This window comes from Thrips palmi, unplaced genomic scaffold, assembly GCF_012932325.1.
Source record: "Thrips palmi isolate BJ-2018 unplaced genomic scaffold, TpBJ-2018v1 HiC_scaffold_7, whole genome shotgun sequence".
NCBI lineage: Eukaryota > Metazoa > Arthropoda > Insecta > Thysanoptera > Thripidae > Thrips > Thrips palmi.
In genome coordinates, this window is record NW_023144634.1 from 6,927,942 (window position 1) to 6,942,014 (window position 14,073).

At 58.8% G+C, this 14,073-nt stretch overlaps 1 protein-coding gene across 1 annotated transcript; it reads right to left on the reverse strand.

Annotated features, from left to right (window-relative positions):
- Positions 1-5,582: 5,582 nt before the first annotated feature.
- On the reverse strand, positions 5,583-13,275 carry LOC117652761. Its single transcript, XM_034397853.1, has 4 exons — positions 13,201-13,275; positions 8,644-9,113; positions 5,877-5,936; positions 5,583-5,629 (listed from the first exon to the last, which is right to left on the reverse strand). The coding sequence occupies exons 2-4, from the start codon at positions 8,774-8,776 to the stop codon at positions 5,583-5,585; spliced, it is 240 nt and encodes a 79-aa protein (XP_034253744.1). The 5' UTR covers positions 8,777-9,113; positions 13,201-13,275.
- Between the last annotated feature and the right edge of the window lie 798 nt (positions 13,276-14,073).

Genomic DNA, 14,073 nt, shown 5'->3' on the forward strand with positions numbered 1-14,073 from the left:
GTAGCCATGGTCCACTGAGTGGTTCAGACGTTTTACAGTGTAACAATAAATATTGTGATTCTGTAACTATTTCTTTAACTGAACAAACACTACTTCAGTCCCACAAAATGAACACAACGTCAACGTTCAAAAAGCCAAACGCTTAGTCTTTTAAAAATCAAACAAGAAATAGTTAATAGTGGTCGTAAATTTCGCAGGATACAAAATTTGTCTTTTGTACATGTCTTTGCTTATACTCTCTCTACTTAAAATCACACAGTAGCTTTGATTCTGAACGGTTTAACTTATTTTAAGATAAAGCAGGTAAATCAATCGGATGATTTACTAACAAAACAAATGTACAGTAATGGAGAAAACTACATAATAATAATAATAACCTCCCCTATGTACAAAACGTTGTCTCACCAAGCGCGAAACAAGAAACAATATTCCTTAAAATATGCAATGAACTATAACTTTTCAACATTAAAAATACATTAGATATTACACATATGTGTTTGTCATCTCACGCTTTGGTGCAGTCACAGATCAGAGCGACTTGGGAGGAGAAGTATCTAGTCTACCTATTGAGAGATCATTGGAAAACTACGGCAAGACTGAGTCTCGCGTCAAACTCATTTACACTTTTACAAGTACCGAAATTTACAGGATGTATATTACAAGTCTTTGGACATCGTTCATTTAAATAAAAAGAAATAACCCATTTTTAAATTTTATTGCATTTAGCATAACAGAATTTGAGGAATTTTTAGTGAAAGCCACAAAGTTATATTTTAGAAAAAATAATTTAAAACCTTATTTTTTTGAGTAAATGGATCATCTCTCCTTGTCTCTCTCTCTCTTTGGAATGGAGTCGCCTGGTCTTCGACAGTGCTCCTTCTCTAAACAGGCGGTTTGGCGCCTTTAACACCTTAGGCCGCACGATGCAGTGAATCACAGAAATGCACTACCCACTGTAGCCATCGATGTAATATACCTTACAATGAAACATATAATTACATTTGCCAAAGCCAACGGGCATTCGGCGTCTTATTTACTAGATGTTTGACTGAGACAGATTCACAGAAGACATTTTGACTCTACGCATCGCAAGCAAACATTAATTTCATAGAAAATATCATTTCCTCCTTGGCACACAAGAGGAACTGCGGGATCCCCGGACAGTCTTTTGGCGGTTTCTATCGGCGAAAGTACGAGTAGCCGCAGTAGAGCATGATGGCGGTGGTGATGAACTTGGACTCGAGGCTGCCCTTGCTCATCAGCGGCAGCAGCAGCATCCTCAGCAGGCTGGTCCGGGGCGGCGACTCGGGACCGTCCACCGCGTCCACGGTCTGCAACACAAAACGAGGCACGCGACCATGAGCCACACGCCAAAAATGTGCAAATGGAGCAACCCGTCGCGGCGAATCGGACACGATTATCCACAGGCACCCCATAATTCACGGGCCAAGAAGGGTGTGCAAAAGAAACAATGTGGGGAGTAAGATGTCTCTATGAAGAGCATTTCATGCCACGATAAACAGCACCGCGGCGCGCTTTGGCATAGTGGGCCGCATTTACATAGCAGGTGAGGACCGCTAGGGCTGGGACCCCTTCCTCGCATAGAGCAGCCTCGCGTTTTGGCGAGCCGGCCCGCGACCCCCGTCCCCTCCATAGACCCCTCTCCCCCACCCCTCTCACTAGCGCCCATTCTCAAGAATTATTTGTCGCTTCCCTCTCCAGGGTCGTAAAACTGACCGCCGCCCACCCCTGATGCCGCCATCCTGGCGATCTTACCGGAAAGCGGCGGACGGGGACGCGAAGCGACTTCCCGCATTTCCCGCAGTTTGATCCCCGATCCCATATTTCCGAAACCGAGAAAAAAATGGGCGCGGTAAAAGTGAGACGTGTTGAATGGCCGCATTTCATCCACTGGTCAGCGCCGCAGCTGGTAGGTGTCGTAAACGGTGGCAATGCCGCCATCTGCGCGTTACGGCCGCTTTTATACAGTAGTCAGACTGTAGTCAGCGAGTAGGTCATGAATAAACCAGGGTGATCCTGGGTGCGCCGATCCATCGCTGGGCTAGTCGTCGCAGATCGCAGCAGGAAAACAATGGGAAACCGTACGATGAACAACCTTCGCATCTGCGAGCTATCCCAGGGACTGGCCCGGCAAACTCCCAGAAGTGCTTATGTCGCCCCAAATTTTATCACCTTTCTTCCCCCGCCCCGCCACTGCTAGCCACTGCACTGCAAGACACTGCAACGACCCCGGGCTTTTCCTTTCCTTTCTTCCGCCCAAAGGAGCGGAGATGTGATTTTCCGCGCGAGGGTATAAATGTGGCAGGGCGATACAGCCTCCCGGGCAGCCTCCCCTCGCCCGGCGCGCCCTCCCCTACAGCGTGCCCTGCTCTTCTTTCTCTCTCCCTTTATTGACCAGATTATAACCTCTCTCGGTCCACATGACTTAGGCCCGCGCAACTTCGTTGCGACGGTGGTCGTCGCAATGCTTCGGCGCCGCCGCCGAGAAAGAATACGAGTGATGGCCGCGACAAGGACACGTGATTAATTACAGTGCAGCGCGAAGTCATCCTTCCTCCGTGTGTGACAAGAGGGGCACTCTTAAGAAAAGGAAGCAAAGATAACACCCGTTATTTAAGAAGAAGAAAAAGGGCTTTCCGAGCCACACACCCCCTCGCGGTTTTTTTTATCATTTTTTTCTGGCTTCCATTCCGTCCCCTTGTCTATCTCTGTCCTGCTCTCTTTGGTTAAATGAGAAAAATGATGCATCAAAGAAAGCTAAGATCAAACTCGCACCAGAGCCTCGCGCGCGGGGGCTTAAAAAACCGTGCCTTTTACTCAAGCGAGCCACAGGGAGGGTTTTTTTTTCCTTCTTCCTCCGCAAGCGATTTCGCTTTTCTGATTTCTGTGAGTCTTCGCAATCGGCTTAGAGCGCCACGCCACGCGACGCCGGCGCGGCTCAGGCCGATGGCTTGGCTGGCTTTGGTGCTCCAAATTAACGGAGACATGATAAAGCCGAGGCGCCGAGGCGGCCAGGTTCAAAAAGCATTGTCGCGAATGTCCGACAGCGTCTGACAGAACGCGGCGCGCGTGGCACGGCACGGCACGGCACGGCACGGCCGCATAGATACAATTTGGCGGGAGTCCTGGGTTGGTTCCCTTCGGGAATGACACTTTGTCCGTCGCAGGCAACAAAGCGCTGCAGCGCCGCTCGACAAAGATCCTTTGGGGCGCCGCGACGCCGCGACGCCGCGACGCCTCCACTCCACTTCCTTTCCCCCGCTTTCCTCCTTTTACACTTTTTCTCCCTCTCGGTCCCCATCTCGCTCATTTTTCCGCACGTGTTCAGCGCGACTCCTCGTTCGCGGTCTCTTATCTCCCGGAATGGAAAGAGACCAGCCTTTGATTTATGTGTTGGCTTCCTTCGCTCGCCGTGACGAACGCCAGATCGAGACGAGAGCAATTATTGATATTCAATTAGAGCACCCCCCCCCCCCTTTTCCTTCGAGCCCACCTCTCTAGAAGAGAGAGGCCTTGTTTAATTTGTCACTCAGACAGCCGCAGATAAGAGAGAGGAAAGGGGGTGGGGGAAGTCTCCGAACCGAAATCATCATTTCTCATTGTATCTCGGCGTGTCACTTCCACGGCGCCACTCCAGAATATGCAAGTGGATGAAGACGATGATGAATACGCGAGATAGACTTTCACTCGCACTGCGGGTTTGTTTCCGCGTGACACCCAGTGTGTGATTTATGGTGCCGAATCTTGCATTTTCTAATGAATAACGATCTTTTTGGTATGAATGGAAAACGCGAAAGAAATCACAAAAAGAAATACACAAGAAAAATAGAGATACTGTTTTTGTTGTTTGAAATCTAACTTTTGGAATCGTCCCCGACTTTGCCCACCCACTCACTGCTGCACAGGAGGAGGATGAGGTATCTCTGGCGACGGATCTGGCCGGCCGGACGGAAGCAAAGCGCTGTGCGTTGTCATGGCAACGAGGCGGAAGGAAAAACAACAACAACAACGTGAACGGTAGCTGCTGCAGCAGGTTGCACATCGTTAGTTGCAGCTGGCCACACCTCGCCGCCTCGCTGCGCAGGATCAAGGTGAGGGGCAGGAGCGGAGATAAGAGGAGAGGGGAAGGGGGTCGCGGGGCAGCGGGGGCCGCGGGGGGCAGCGGGGGCCGCGGGGGCAGACACGCCCCCGACCTTGGCACGCACGCGGGGCAGTAAGGTGCGACACAACACTGGCTCTTAGTTAATAACGCGCTGGCCGGCCGAAGGGAAGAGAGGACATTGAAATCGCGGAGAGAAAGAGAGAGACGGAGGTAGAGAGATGCCCGCGGCTGTGTCATGGCGCGTCCTTGTGCGTGCGCGCGCTTTTATCGTCAAGGTGCTTGGACTCGGATGAATCGGGTCACGACGCCCGGCCGCGCGGAGACCGCCCAGATCATGTCCAGCTCGGGGACGCACGACATGCACAGTCAAGGAGCATTTAATTTTTCTCCCAAAAATTTTCATTTTTTTTTTTTTTTTTTAGCTACTTTTTAAACTGAGGATCAACTTTGTAACTGTTTGGAAAGTGATTGGTTTACTGTACTGCGCACCGGTTCGGCCTGCCAGTGCCGCCAGCGATAGGCACCTTATCTCGTCAAACAGCCCGGCAGCCCACTGGCAGCCCACTGGCAGCCAGGCCGTCTGTCTCAAGGCCAGACGTTTCGTCCACGGTGCACCGCGGTGTCCGCCGTTTCCCTATTGTTGCTGTTTGCCGATGCAGGGCCGGCACACTGGCCGGCGAAGTGCACACCAAAGCGTCTTTATCGCGCCACAAAAAAATGAGTAATTCATGAGTGCACCCGGAAAACAGTGGTTGCTCCACTGGCAAGCCGGGTCGGCCTGACGGCGTTGGCGCCGTTGGCGTGATGCGGTACTGCACAGTACTGCACAGTACTGCACCGCGTCGCGCTGACTGACCTTCGCGCTAAGGGAGCCGCGTCGGACGGCGTGGAATAATTGACAGGCAGTCGATGGCAGGCTGGCCTGGCCGGGCTGCGCATGGCCACGCGAGCCTCGGCGTGTCACAAAGACACTTAGCAGAGGTACTCACCGTCAGGGTTTTGTCGAAGCAGTCCGCCAGCTCGCGGAGGTTGTTCCCGATGCCGACCCACTGATCGTTCCTCGAGGCCACGGCGCCGGGGGCCACCACGTGCTTCATGGCCTTCTCCAGGTCGTCCTCGCGCTGCTGCATCCACTGCTGGCGGAGGCTGGGGGCGGCGCTGGGGGCAGCGTTGGGGGCGGGCGCGGCGACGGCGCACTTGGAGACGGCGGCCGCCAGCTCGGCGGCCAGGAATCGGGCGTCCGCCCCTTGAACCTTGCGGCCGGGGCGGCCGGGGCGGCCGGGGCGGCGTTTGGTGGCCGCCGGCGGGGAGGCTGCTTCGTGGGGGTGGCACCTCGCCGGCCCGCTCGCGAAGCAGGCGGAGCCTGAGGGTCTCCTGGGGGCGGGGCTAGGGGCGGCTTGAGTGGCAGCCATGGGGGCGGCCGCGGGGGCCACGCTGGGGGCGGCCTCGGGGGCGGGGTCTACCGCGTCCCGAACCACGTCGGGGAGGTTGTAGCAGCACGTGGTCCTGGACACGGCCACCGGCACGCGGGGCGCGCTGGGCGCGCTGGGCGCGCGGGGCACGCTGTTGGTGATGTACTTGGTGTAGGGCGACCGCGAGGGCCACTTGGTGGTGACCACTGGTGTGCGGCGCGGGGCTGGCCGCGGGGCGGGCCGCGGTGTCAGGAGAGACAGCCGGGGCGCTGGCCGGGGCACCACGTCGGGGAGCTGGCTCGGCGCCGCCATGCCCGTCGTCACGGCCATGGCCGCGGCGCTGGGGGGCTCCTCCTCGTCGTCGTCCTCCTCGTCAGCGTCCCCGCAGGATGCCAGGCGACCTGCAAGCAGAGGAACCAGGCGGCCGTTAGCCCTGGTGAAGTGCGCCCCGCGGCGTCCGCGACGGTGAGGTTGGCCAGGACCGCGGTGACTCCGGATCAGCTCCTGTGGAGGAAGAAGGGAAAGGGACGAACCTCGACGGCTCGTCCCAACGACATGCTCAAGGTGCACATGCACATGCAAGGCGCAGCGGGTGCAGCGAGGACACAGGAAGCACAGATAGCGATTTTGACATCGCCGCGGAATTGCCCGGCCCTATAAGGGAGGCCGCGTGACACGCGTGACGACGCGGCGCGGCACACGCGGCGTGACGGGACGGTCAGTGACGGCGCACGCCAGGCACGGCAGGCACGCCACATTTGAGGACGGTCTTCCGATGCAATAGTCGCCACGTGCAACAACAGCAACAACAACAACGCGTGACTCAGAGGGACACCTGCATCGCGACTGCAACCGCAGCGCTGCGGGCCGAGCGGACGGCCGGACAGACGTAATTGTGGGACGGAGTCTCGGAGCCTGTGGGCTCATTCCGGGGAGCCGTTTGTCTCCTTCCCACTCAAGGGGAGTGCAGCAACGGCGCGAGAGAGACAGAGCGCGGGCGCATCGATACCGTATCGCTCCAAGGCCGGCGTGGTGCCGCGTACTCGCGGAGCCTGTGGCCAAGTCGAAATGCAGGCGGCGGGTTCGAACCCCGGCCGCGGCGCGCCGACGCCACACGCAGCAGCGCGCCCTGCCGGTGTTTTGAGGCGGTGCAATGATCCCCACCACCGCGGCGGCGTGTGTCGCGAACGCGCCACGCCGGTCGGTGGCGCGCTCCCTCGGCGGAGAGTGGAACTACCACGTCGCTTCCCGCGCCGCGTTTGACGCGCTGCTGCGCTTGGCCGCGATACCGGGACCTTGGCCGCGTGGCCGCCGCCCCGCCGCCCTCTACTGTACAAGCGACACTTTCCCCACGTGGGGCGATTAGGCCCGGGTCGACGAACGCCGAACCCCCGGCGGTGCATAGTTCCGCCATGAGATGAAGGGATTCACTCCTCAGCGACGTCTTGACCCCGACGACGACGTCGACGACGTCACGGCCACGCACTTAGCACCGGCCCGTTACGGCGCGCGTCACGCCGCGCCACGCACTGACAGTGAGTCAACGGCTACCTGACCCGGTCCAGTGGAAATGAATCACATAAACGCTTTTCCCCAGCCGACTTTCCACGGAAATCGCCACCCTGCCATCTCGTTGCGGTCCCGAGGCGATCCTGCGAAACGAGCACGCACTACCGACTGAATCACTTTCGAGCGGGTTTTCTCGCTCTCTCGCTCCGAAGACGCGAAGGCTGTTGACCCGCCGCGGCAAGGCGTCGGACCCACAAAGCAGCAAGCACGGCCACGCGACACAACAAAAGCAGGGAACATGCGAGGGGAGGGGGCAAGAACCTATTTGTATCACACCTGTGCTAACCTGCGAGGTGCGAGGGCTGTGAGATGAAATGATGCCAGGTCCTCCCATTTGCCTCCACCGGTCCCTTCCTCCAGAGGTTTGTTTGGGGGCATACGAGATGAGGTGATGACACTTTTTCGTCACGGAGACAAGATTTTAACAAGTTTAGGGAAATGGGTCGATCTTTATAAAAATGTGCTATTTTATAAAAAGCATGTTTATTTGCAATGAATACGCTGTGCACCTATGTATTACAACCAACATTAAACTTACGTATACGTGTAACTTATTACATCATAAACATGCTTAATTAAGTAGGAAGTAGCATAACAATTATCACCACCTTAGGAACGTGGAGATCACAACAGACAGAAGTCTGCAATCACAATGACATGTCTTTGGAAACTTTTGTTCTCTATAGAACATGGAATGTCCGAAGGAGTTGCACCCGAGTTCCCGCCAAAGACTCGAGTGTACTCCTTTGGAATGATCCTTTGCTAGTATCACAGCATTGTAGCTATTAGATGGCAACAGAAGTAGACTAAAAACTACATACAGAGACTAGCGAAAATTACCACATTTCCTAATGACAAAACGTTTAAACAATTACACAAATTTATATTTTAAAAGAAAAGAAAAGAAAACAAGCCAAACAGTAGGAAAAGGATAGGAAAGGGTTAAGTTCCATGACCAAAGACCAAATGATTAGGTTAAATTGCCATTGACAAAAAAATGCTACTTCTAAAAACACTCAAATGAAATCAAACACAAATACACATCGCAAATGATGAAGCGTGCGAGAGCATCCGTTTAAAAACTGTATCTACACGTAAGCAGGGCCAACAAAAGCCAACGTGCAAAATTTTGGCGACGAAATGTCACGTACAAGATAGATAAATTTTAAGAACAAAAAGTGCCCAAAAGTGCGTAACGTAATTAATGGGCGGCCCCTATGTAATTCCAGAGGGGCACAAAATGACATTATTTGAATTTCTGGCATTCGTAGAAAGGAGAATATTCCAAAAGTAAACGAAAAAATATGACAAGGACGAAAGTGGCTGCAAAGCGAGGAGTATAGAGGAACACAATGGGAGATCCTCCTACAGTAAAAGCGCGATGAATAAGATAATCGAAATGTTGGCATTGTCGAGCAGCACGTATGAAGCTATCATACGCATCCAGAGCCGCTCTAATGGCGTTAGAACGTTCTGGCCAAAAATCAGAACGGTTAAACGAATGCGTGCCGGAAGAATACTGCATAGAGCAGGACTTACTGCTGGTCAAGGTGATCTGCGGCACCTGCAGCTGGTCCAACAGATGCCTCAGCACCTGCAGGAACTGCGAGAAGAGCAGCTGGAGTCTCTCCAGCTGCTCTTCCTCATCGTCCTCGTTAAATGGCACTGCCATTTTCAGCTTTCACACTCTGCTCAGAGTCACTCACAAACACACACAAGACACACACGAGCGCGCGCGGCACGAACTTTTCGCCGAGCGAGTGGAGCGGCGGAGCTACGGCGGGCAGCGCCACGTCGTCCTCGCAGAAGCGTTCCCAACAGAATGAAGTGGAGGGGGACTCTCGCTGCGTGCCGTGCCGTGGAGCCGGCCAGCCGAGCCGAGCAGCGACGATCGGGAGAGCCGAACGTCCCCGAAGGAAGCTCGGCTTCCGACAGCCACCGGAGGGTGACAGGGGTGGGGGCTGCGCCGCGCCGTGGCCTGGAGGGGGTGACAGTGCCACACCGCTTGCCTGTAAAGAAAGCAAACGAGGTATTAGCGGCTGGGCTGGCGCTGGTCTTCTTCGCGACGATGCGGCCGGACTCGAACGAGGTCAAATGGCGCTCACGGAAACTGGAAGTGGAGACGGACATCTCTGTTCACGTATTGTCCGCCCCGTCCCGTGAGACAGTCGCGCTGTAAAGGAGCTGCCCACCTGTGCCGGGCCGCGTCAATGAACCCTCAGGTACACGCAGGTAGACGGCCGGCAAGTTGGAACCTGTTGAGGGGCGGCAGGGCCACTGGCTGCCACTGGCAGGGCCAGCCGCTGCGCTAGGCCTTCTGGTGACCGCAAACGGTACCACAGGGGTGCGAGCATTACCGGCTGGACTCGCGACGCGCCACTCGGGCGACGTGGTGCCGCGTCCACGATTCCGCCGCCCCGCCCCGCCCCACCGCACCACGCCCCGCCCCACCGCACCACGCCCCGCCCCGCCACACCGCGCCTCGGCCACCGAGGCGCGCTACGCGCGACCATCACGCACCGGCAGCGCTGCTCACGCCGCTACGGTCTCTCTCGCACTCTGACGGGGGACGCCTCGCGAGTGCGACAGAGACAGGGCGGTCCTTCGGCGCTCGGCGCGCTCGGGCAGCCGGGCTCTGTGGAGGGCTGCGCGTGTGTGTGTGTGTGTGTGTGTGTGTGTGTGTGTGTGTGTGTGTGTGTGTGTGTGTGGTGTGTGTGTGTGTGTGTGTGTGTGAGAGAGAGAGACCACAGCGAAAGGCGCGCGCGCCTCTGCGTGTGTGCGCGTGCAGCATGCATGTCTGTCTGTGTAAGGGTGCGCGCCTCCAGGGCCGCCCCGTCCCCCCGTCCTCAGCCCAGATTGTCTGCCGCACGATTACACACTCCAGAATCTGAGAAAGGGGGTCCTGGCGGCGTCCTGACCCCGCGAGGCGGCCAAGTGGCCAAGACAGCCCGTGAAGCATCAACAACATACATTGTCGCTTGCTCGACCTACACCGCAACATGAGCCACTTACAACAGTCAATCAAACCACTATCTGCAGCTTGACTGTAGAAGGAAGACTGGCGAAAGGCAGATTGTGATAGGCGGGCCCTTCGGTGGAAACACACAAGCGGACGAAGCGGACAGACACACTCACCTGCCGAAGAGGCCGCATCCAGCACACCGGAAACAAACACACTTCACACCAAACGACTCCGCGCGCACGCAGAGAGCACGCGGTCACACTGACGCGACGCCCGGGCGATCACGAAGGAAAGCAGTCGAATGCAGAACTGGAGTCGAAGGAGTCGCAACAACGCGACTTTAGCGTAAGCCTATCACTCGCGCCTTGGGACCCGTGGGCTAGCACAGGCCCTCCCTCCCCTACTGCCCTGCTTCCCCTCCACGAATGTACAAATGAGTAGAGAGGATGGACACCCCCACCCCCGCCACCTCGCGACATGCGAGCCGTGATCGGGACCGATGGAGGAGAGAGAGGGGAGGGGAGGGGGGCCGCAAGGTGGGGGCCGCCTGCCGGCAGGCAGGGAGTGGCACCCGCCGCTCTCTCTCGCACCCATGCGGCGGCCCGTGTGGGTGCGAGAGAGAGAGAGAGAGAGAGAGAGAGAGAGAGAGAGAGAGAGAGAGAGAGAGAGAGAGAGAGAGAGAGAGAGAGAGAGAGAGAGAGAACGCCCTCCTCGGCGCGTGGAGAAGCTCAGTCGGCCACTTGTCCTTTCTTTCATTTGCCTTTTCCTCTCATTCCGTCTTTCCGCGGTTATTCTTTCTCTCGGATCACTTCTCCCCCCCCCTCCCCTCCCCTCGCCCGGCCGTGTGTCTTACTGCGGCGGGCCCCGAGCTCGGCCGAGCACCGAGTGCCCCCGCCCCCCGCCGACGCCGCGACACCGCCACCGACGCGAGCAGGGCGACGTCACAGCCGGACGCCACCGCGAGCCCACTTCCGCTCGGACCGAACGAGCATCAGGGCGCGAACCCTCTGGAACCCGTGGCATTCCCTCTGGTCGAACCGTGACGCAACCGCGCCCCGCTATCTCTGCCTACGCCACTGTCTGTGCTGCACCCTGCCACGCCACTGTATGCTACGCTCTGCCACGCCACGGCTACGCTGCGAACAGCCCTGGTAATCCTCGTGAACGCGCCAACGGTCACGCCACTGCACGCCGCGCCCTGCTACGCCACGCCACTGCTACTGACCTGGTCAGCTACGCCACTGCCACACGCCCCTTCCGAGAGGGTCGATCTGTCCCTCTCGCACTCGAGACGCCCCGTGAGTGCGAGAGAGACACCCTCCCTCTCGGAATGTGCTTGCCGGCGACTTCCGCTCGAACTGAACAAGCCCAAGGACGCACGCGCCCTCTAAGACGAGTGTCATTCCCTCTGGTCGAAATATGACGCACCGGGCCTCGCAGACAGCGAGACTCCACGCTACAGATAAGATAAACAAGCGCGGACGGATTGCGGCAGGAGCAATAAATTGAAGACACGGACACCCACCTCGTCCTGGACTCTGAGCCAGAGCGCACGCGCTGACACACCGTGATGTTCACCCTTGCGGAGACAGCGGCCGAATAAAAAGTACCGAGGACCAACCCCTCCCCTCCCCGCCTGCTCATAGCCACGCATGGCACGGAGGGGAGGGGAGGGGGGGGGGGGGTACGAAGGCGCTCGACCGATTCCAAGAGGCGTTTTCGTCGCTCTGCCTCTTTCGCACCCATAACGGGACGCCCAATGAGTGCGCGAGAGACAGAGCGACGAAACCGACGCTCGGGATCACTCTGCCGCCCGCCGCGGCGTCGGCAGGGAGGCCCACCGTCTTCGCGTCACCGGCCGCCAGGACGGCGCCGCACCGCCCTGCCTCGCGCCTCGCAGCCGGCACACGGTTAGGGCAGCTGCTGCCCGGTGCAGCGGGGTGGCTCCGACCCCTGCTTGGTTTCGTTGTTCCATCGCTAAGAAGTCGGCAACTGATCGCGCATAGCAAAAGAGGGACGATACGCAACGATTTCGGGCAGCAGGTGCATGCTCCAGCCGCGAGCTCGTGGCAGCGAACACACACACACACACACGTGGGCACAGTTCGCGGTGAAGGGGGCGGGGGTGAGTTGTGGGCCACGTCAGCCCGCTAGGCGGGGGAGGGGGCAAGACATGGCTCAAAGAGCCGGCGGCGTCAAAGTGTAAGATGGGAGCGACCTAAAAAAATACGGGACGCGGCCTGCGTGAACGCGGAGGGTGGGGGATGAGGAAGAGGGGGCCGAGGGGGATGAGCAAGGAATCGTGGGCTGGCGTGTGAACTCGGCGAACCTTGGGGGCACACTGTGGTTGTCGCCACGTGACCCGCGGCCACCTGCGATCGCTTGGCGCCGTCACAGAGTGTCACAGTGCACCGCCAAGGCGTTGTCACATCGCCTCGCGGGGTTCCGACTCCCACTGCCCTTGCCGCTCTCTCTCGCACTCACGGGGCGTCTCCTATCGGTGCGAGAGAGACAGAGCGACGAAAAGGACTCTCAGTCCGCGGGCCCGCATCTCCCGCATCAATCGCGACCGGCGGGATTCCGATGGCTTTCGTCGCTCTGTCTCTCTCGCACTCGAGACAGAGCCGCGACACACTGAGTGGAATCGGCGCAGATTCCTGACCGGCACGGTGAGTACACTGTGAATGCAGCGGCGCGCGACGCCATGCGACGCCGGTGTGCCACGGGGGCTGGGTGGCTTTGGGTCAGGCGGGCTGTGACCGCGGCTGCGGCGCGCGCCCTGAGCCGAGCCGGCGACCGGCACACGCCACGCCGTGACACGACTGTGACACGACTGTGCCACGACCGTGCCACGACTGTGTCGCGCCGCCCGCCCGCCTGCTTCCAACGGACCGCTTCACCGCTCTGTCTCTCTCGCACCCGTGCGGGTCGCCCCGTGAGGGCGAGAGAGACAGAGCGGCGATGTGATTCATCGGAACCATGGGAACCAGGCGTGTGCCAAAGTGACCCGCGCCGCGGGCAGAAGCAACGCGTCGTGAGAACTTCGCCGGCCGGATGAACGCGACACCAGGAGACCCAACGCACAAGTCTCAACGCACAAGTCTCAACGCACAAGTCTCAACACACTGACATACCTCAGGGGCTCGTGGAGTGATGCAGGATTGAGTCGGGAGCGAGGTGGTTGGTGTTTACACTATCAAACGCAAACTCCGACTGAGGGCGAGGGCTCTGCCTGCGCCGCCGACCCGGCCGCCGTTCGGCCCGCCCGCCCCGCCGGGGGGCTTGCCACGGCCCGGCGGAGCGGAGAGCGTCGCGGACGAGGGCAAGGGGGGAGAGGAGGCATGGCGTGGCGCGGGCGCGGCGTGCGCGGAGACGCGTGCGCGGTGGTGGCGGGCAAGGAATGCGCGCGGGACACCCGTGCTTAGGCTGCCCTAGGCTGCCCCTAGGCTGCCCCTAGGCTGCCCCTAGGCTGTCCTCAGGCTGCCCTCAGGCTGCCCTCAGGCTGCCCTCAGGCTGCCCTCAGGCTGCCCTCAGGCTGCCCTCAGGCTGCCCTCAGGCTGCCCTCAGGCTGCCCTCAGGCTGCCCTCAGGCTGCCCTCAGGCCTGCCCTCAGGCTGCCCTCAGGCTGCCCTCAGGCTGCCCTCAGGCTGCCCTCAGGCTGCCCTCAGGCTGCCCTCAGGCTGCCCTCAGGCTGCCCTCAGGCTGCCCTCAGGCTGCCCTCAGGCTGCCCTCAGGCTGCCCTCAGGCTGCCCTCAGGCTGCCCTCAGGCTGCCCTCAGGCTGCCAAGTCGGTGTTCGAAGCGCGAAGCGAAACAGAACCTGCTGTCCCAACAGTTGGTGGCGGGTGGGCCATCCTGCACTGTCGGCCGCAGGGACCAGCTTTCAATAAGACGCGACGATCAGGTTCAACTTCCTGCGTCTCTCTCACGCACAGCCTCACGCTCATGCTAGAGAGAGACAGCGCGGGCCGGCGCGCTGCAGCGCCCGGTGGGTGACCCCCACCACCTCC

Excerpts from the sequence above, each read along its gene's own strand:
- LOC117652761 (XM_034397853.1), bottom strand. The coding sequence starts at position 8,776 with ATGGCAGTGCCATTTAACGAGGACGATGAGGAAGAGCAGCTGGAGAGA. Across the intron at positions 5,937-8,643 it reads GCAGATCACCTTGACCAGCA|GTCGCCTGGCATCCTGCGGG; the intron begins GTAAGTCCTGCT and ends CTCTGCTTGCAG. Across the intron at positions 5,630-5,876 it reads CGACGAGGAGGAGCCCCCCA|GACCACGTGCTGCTACAACC; the intron begins GCGCCGCGGCCA and ends GGCCGTGTCCAG.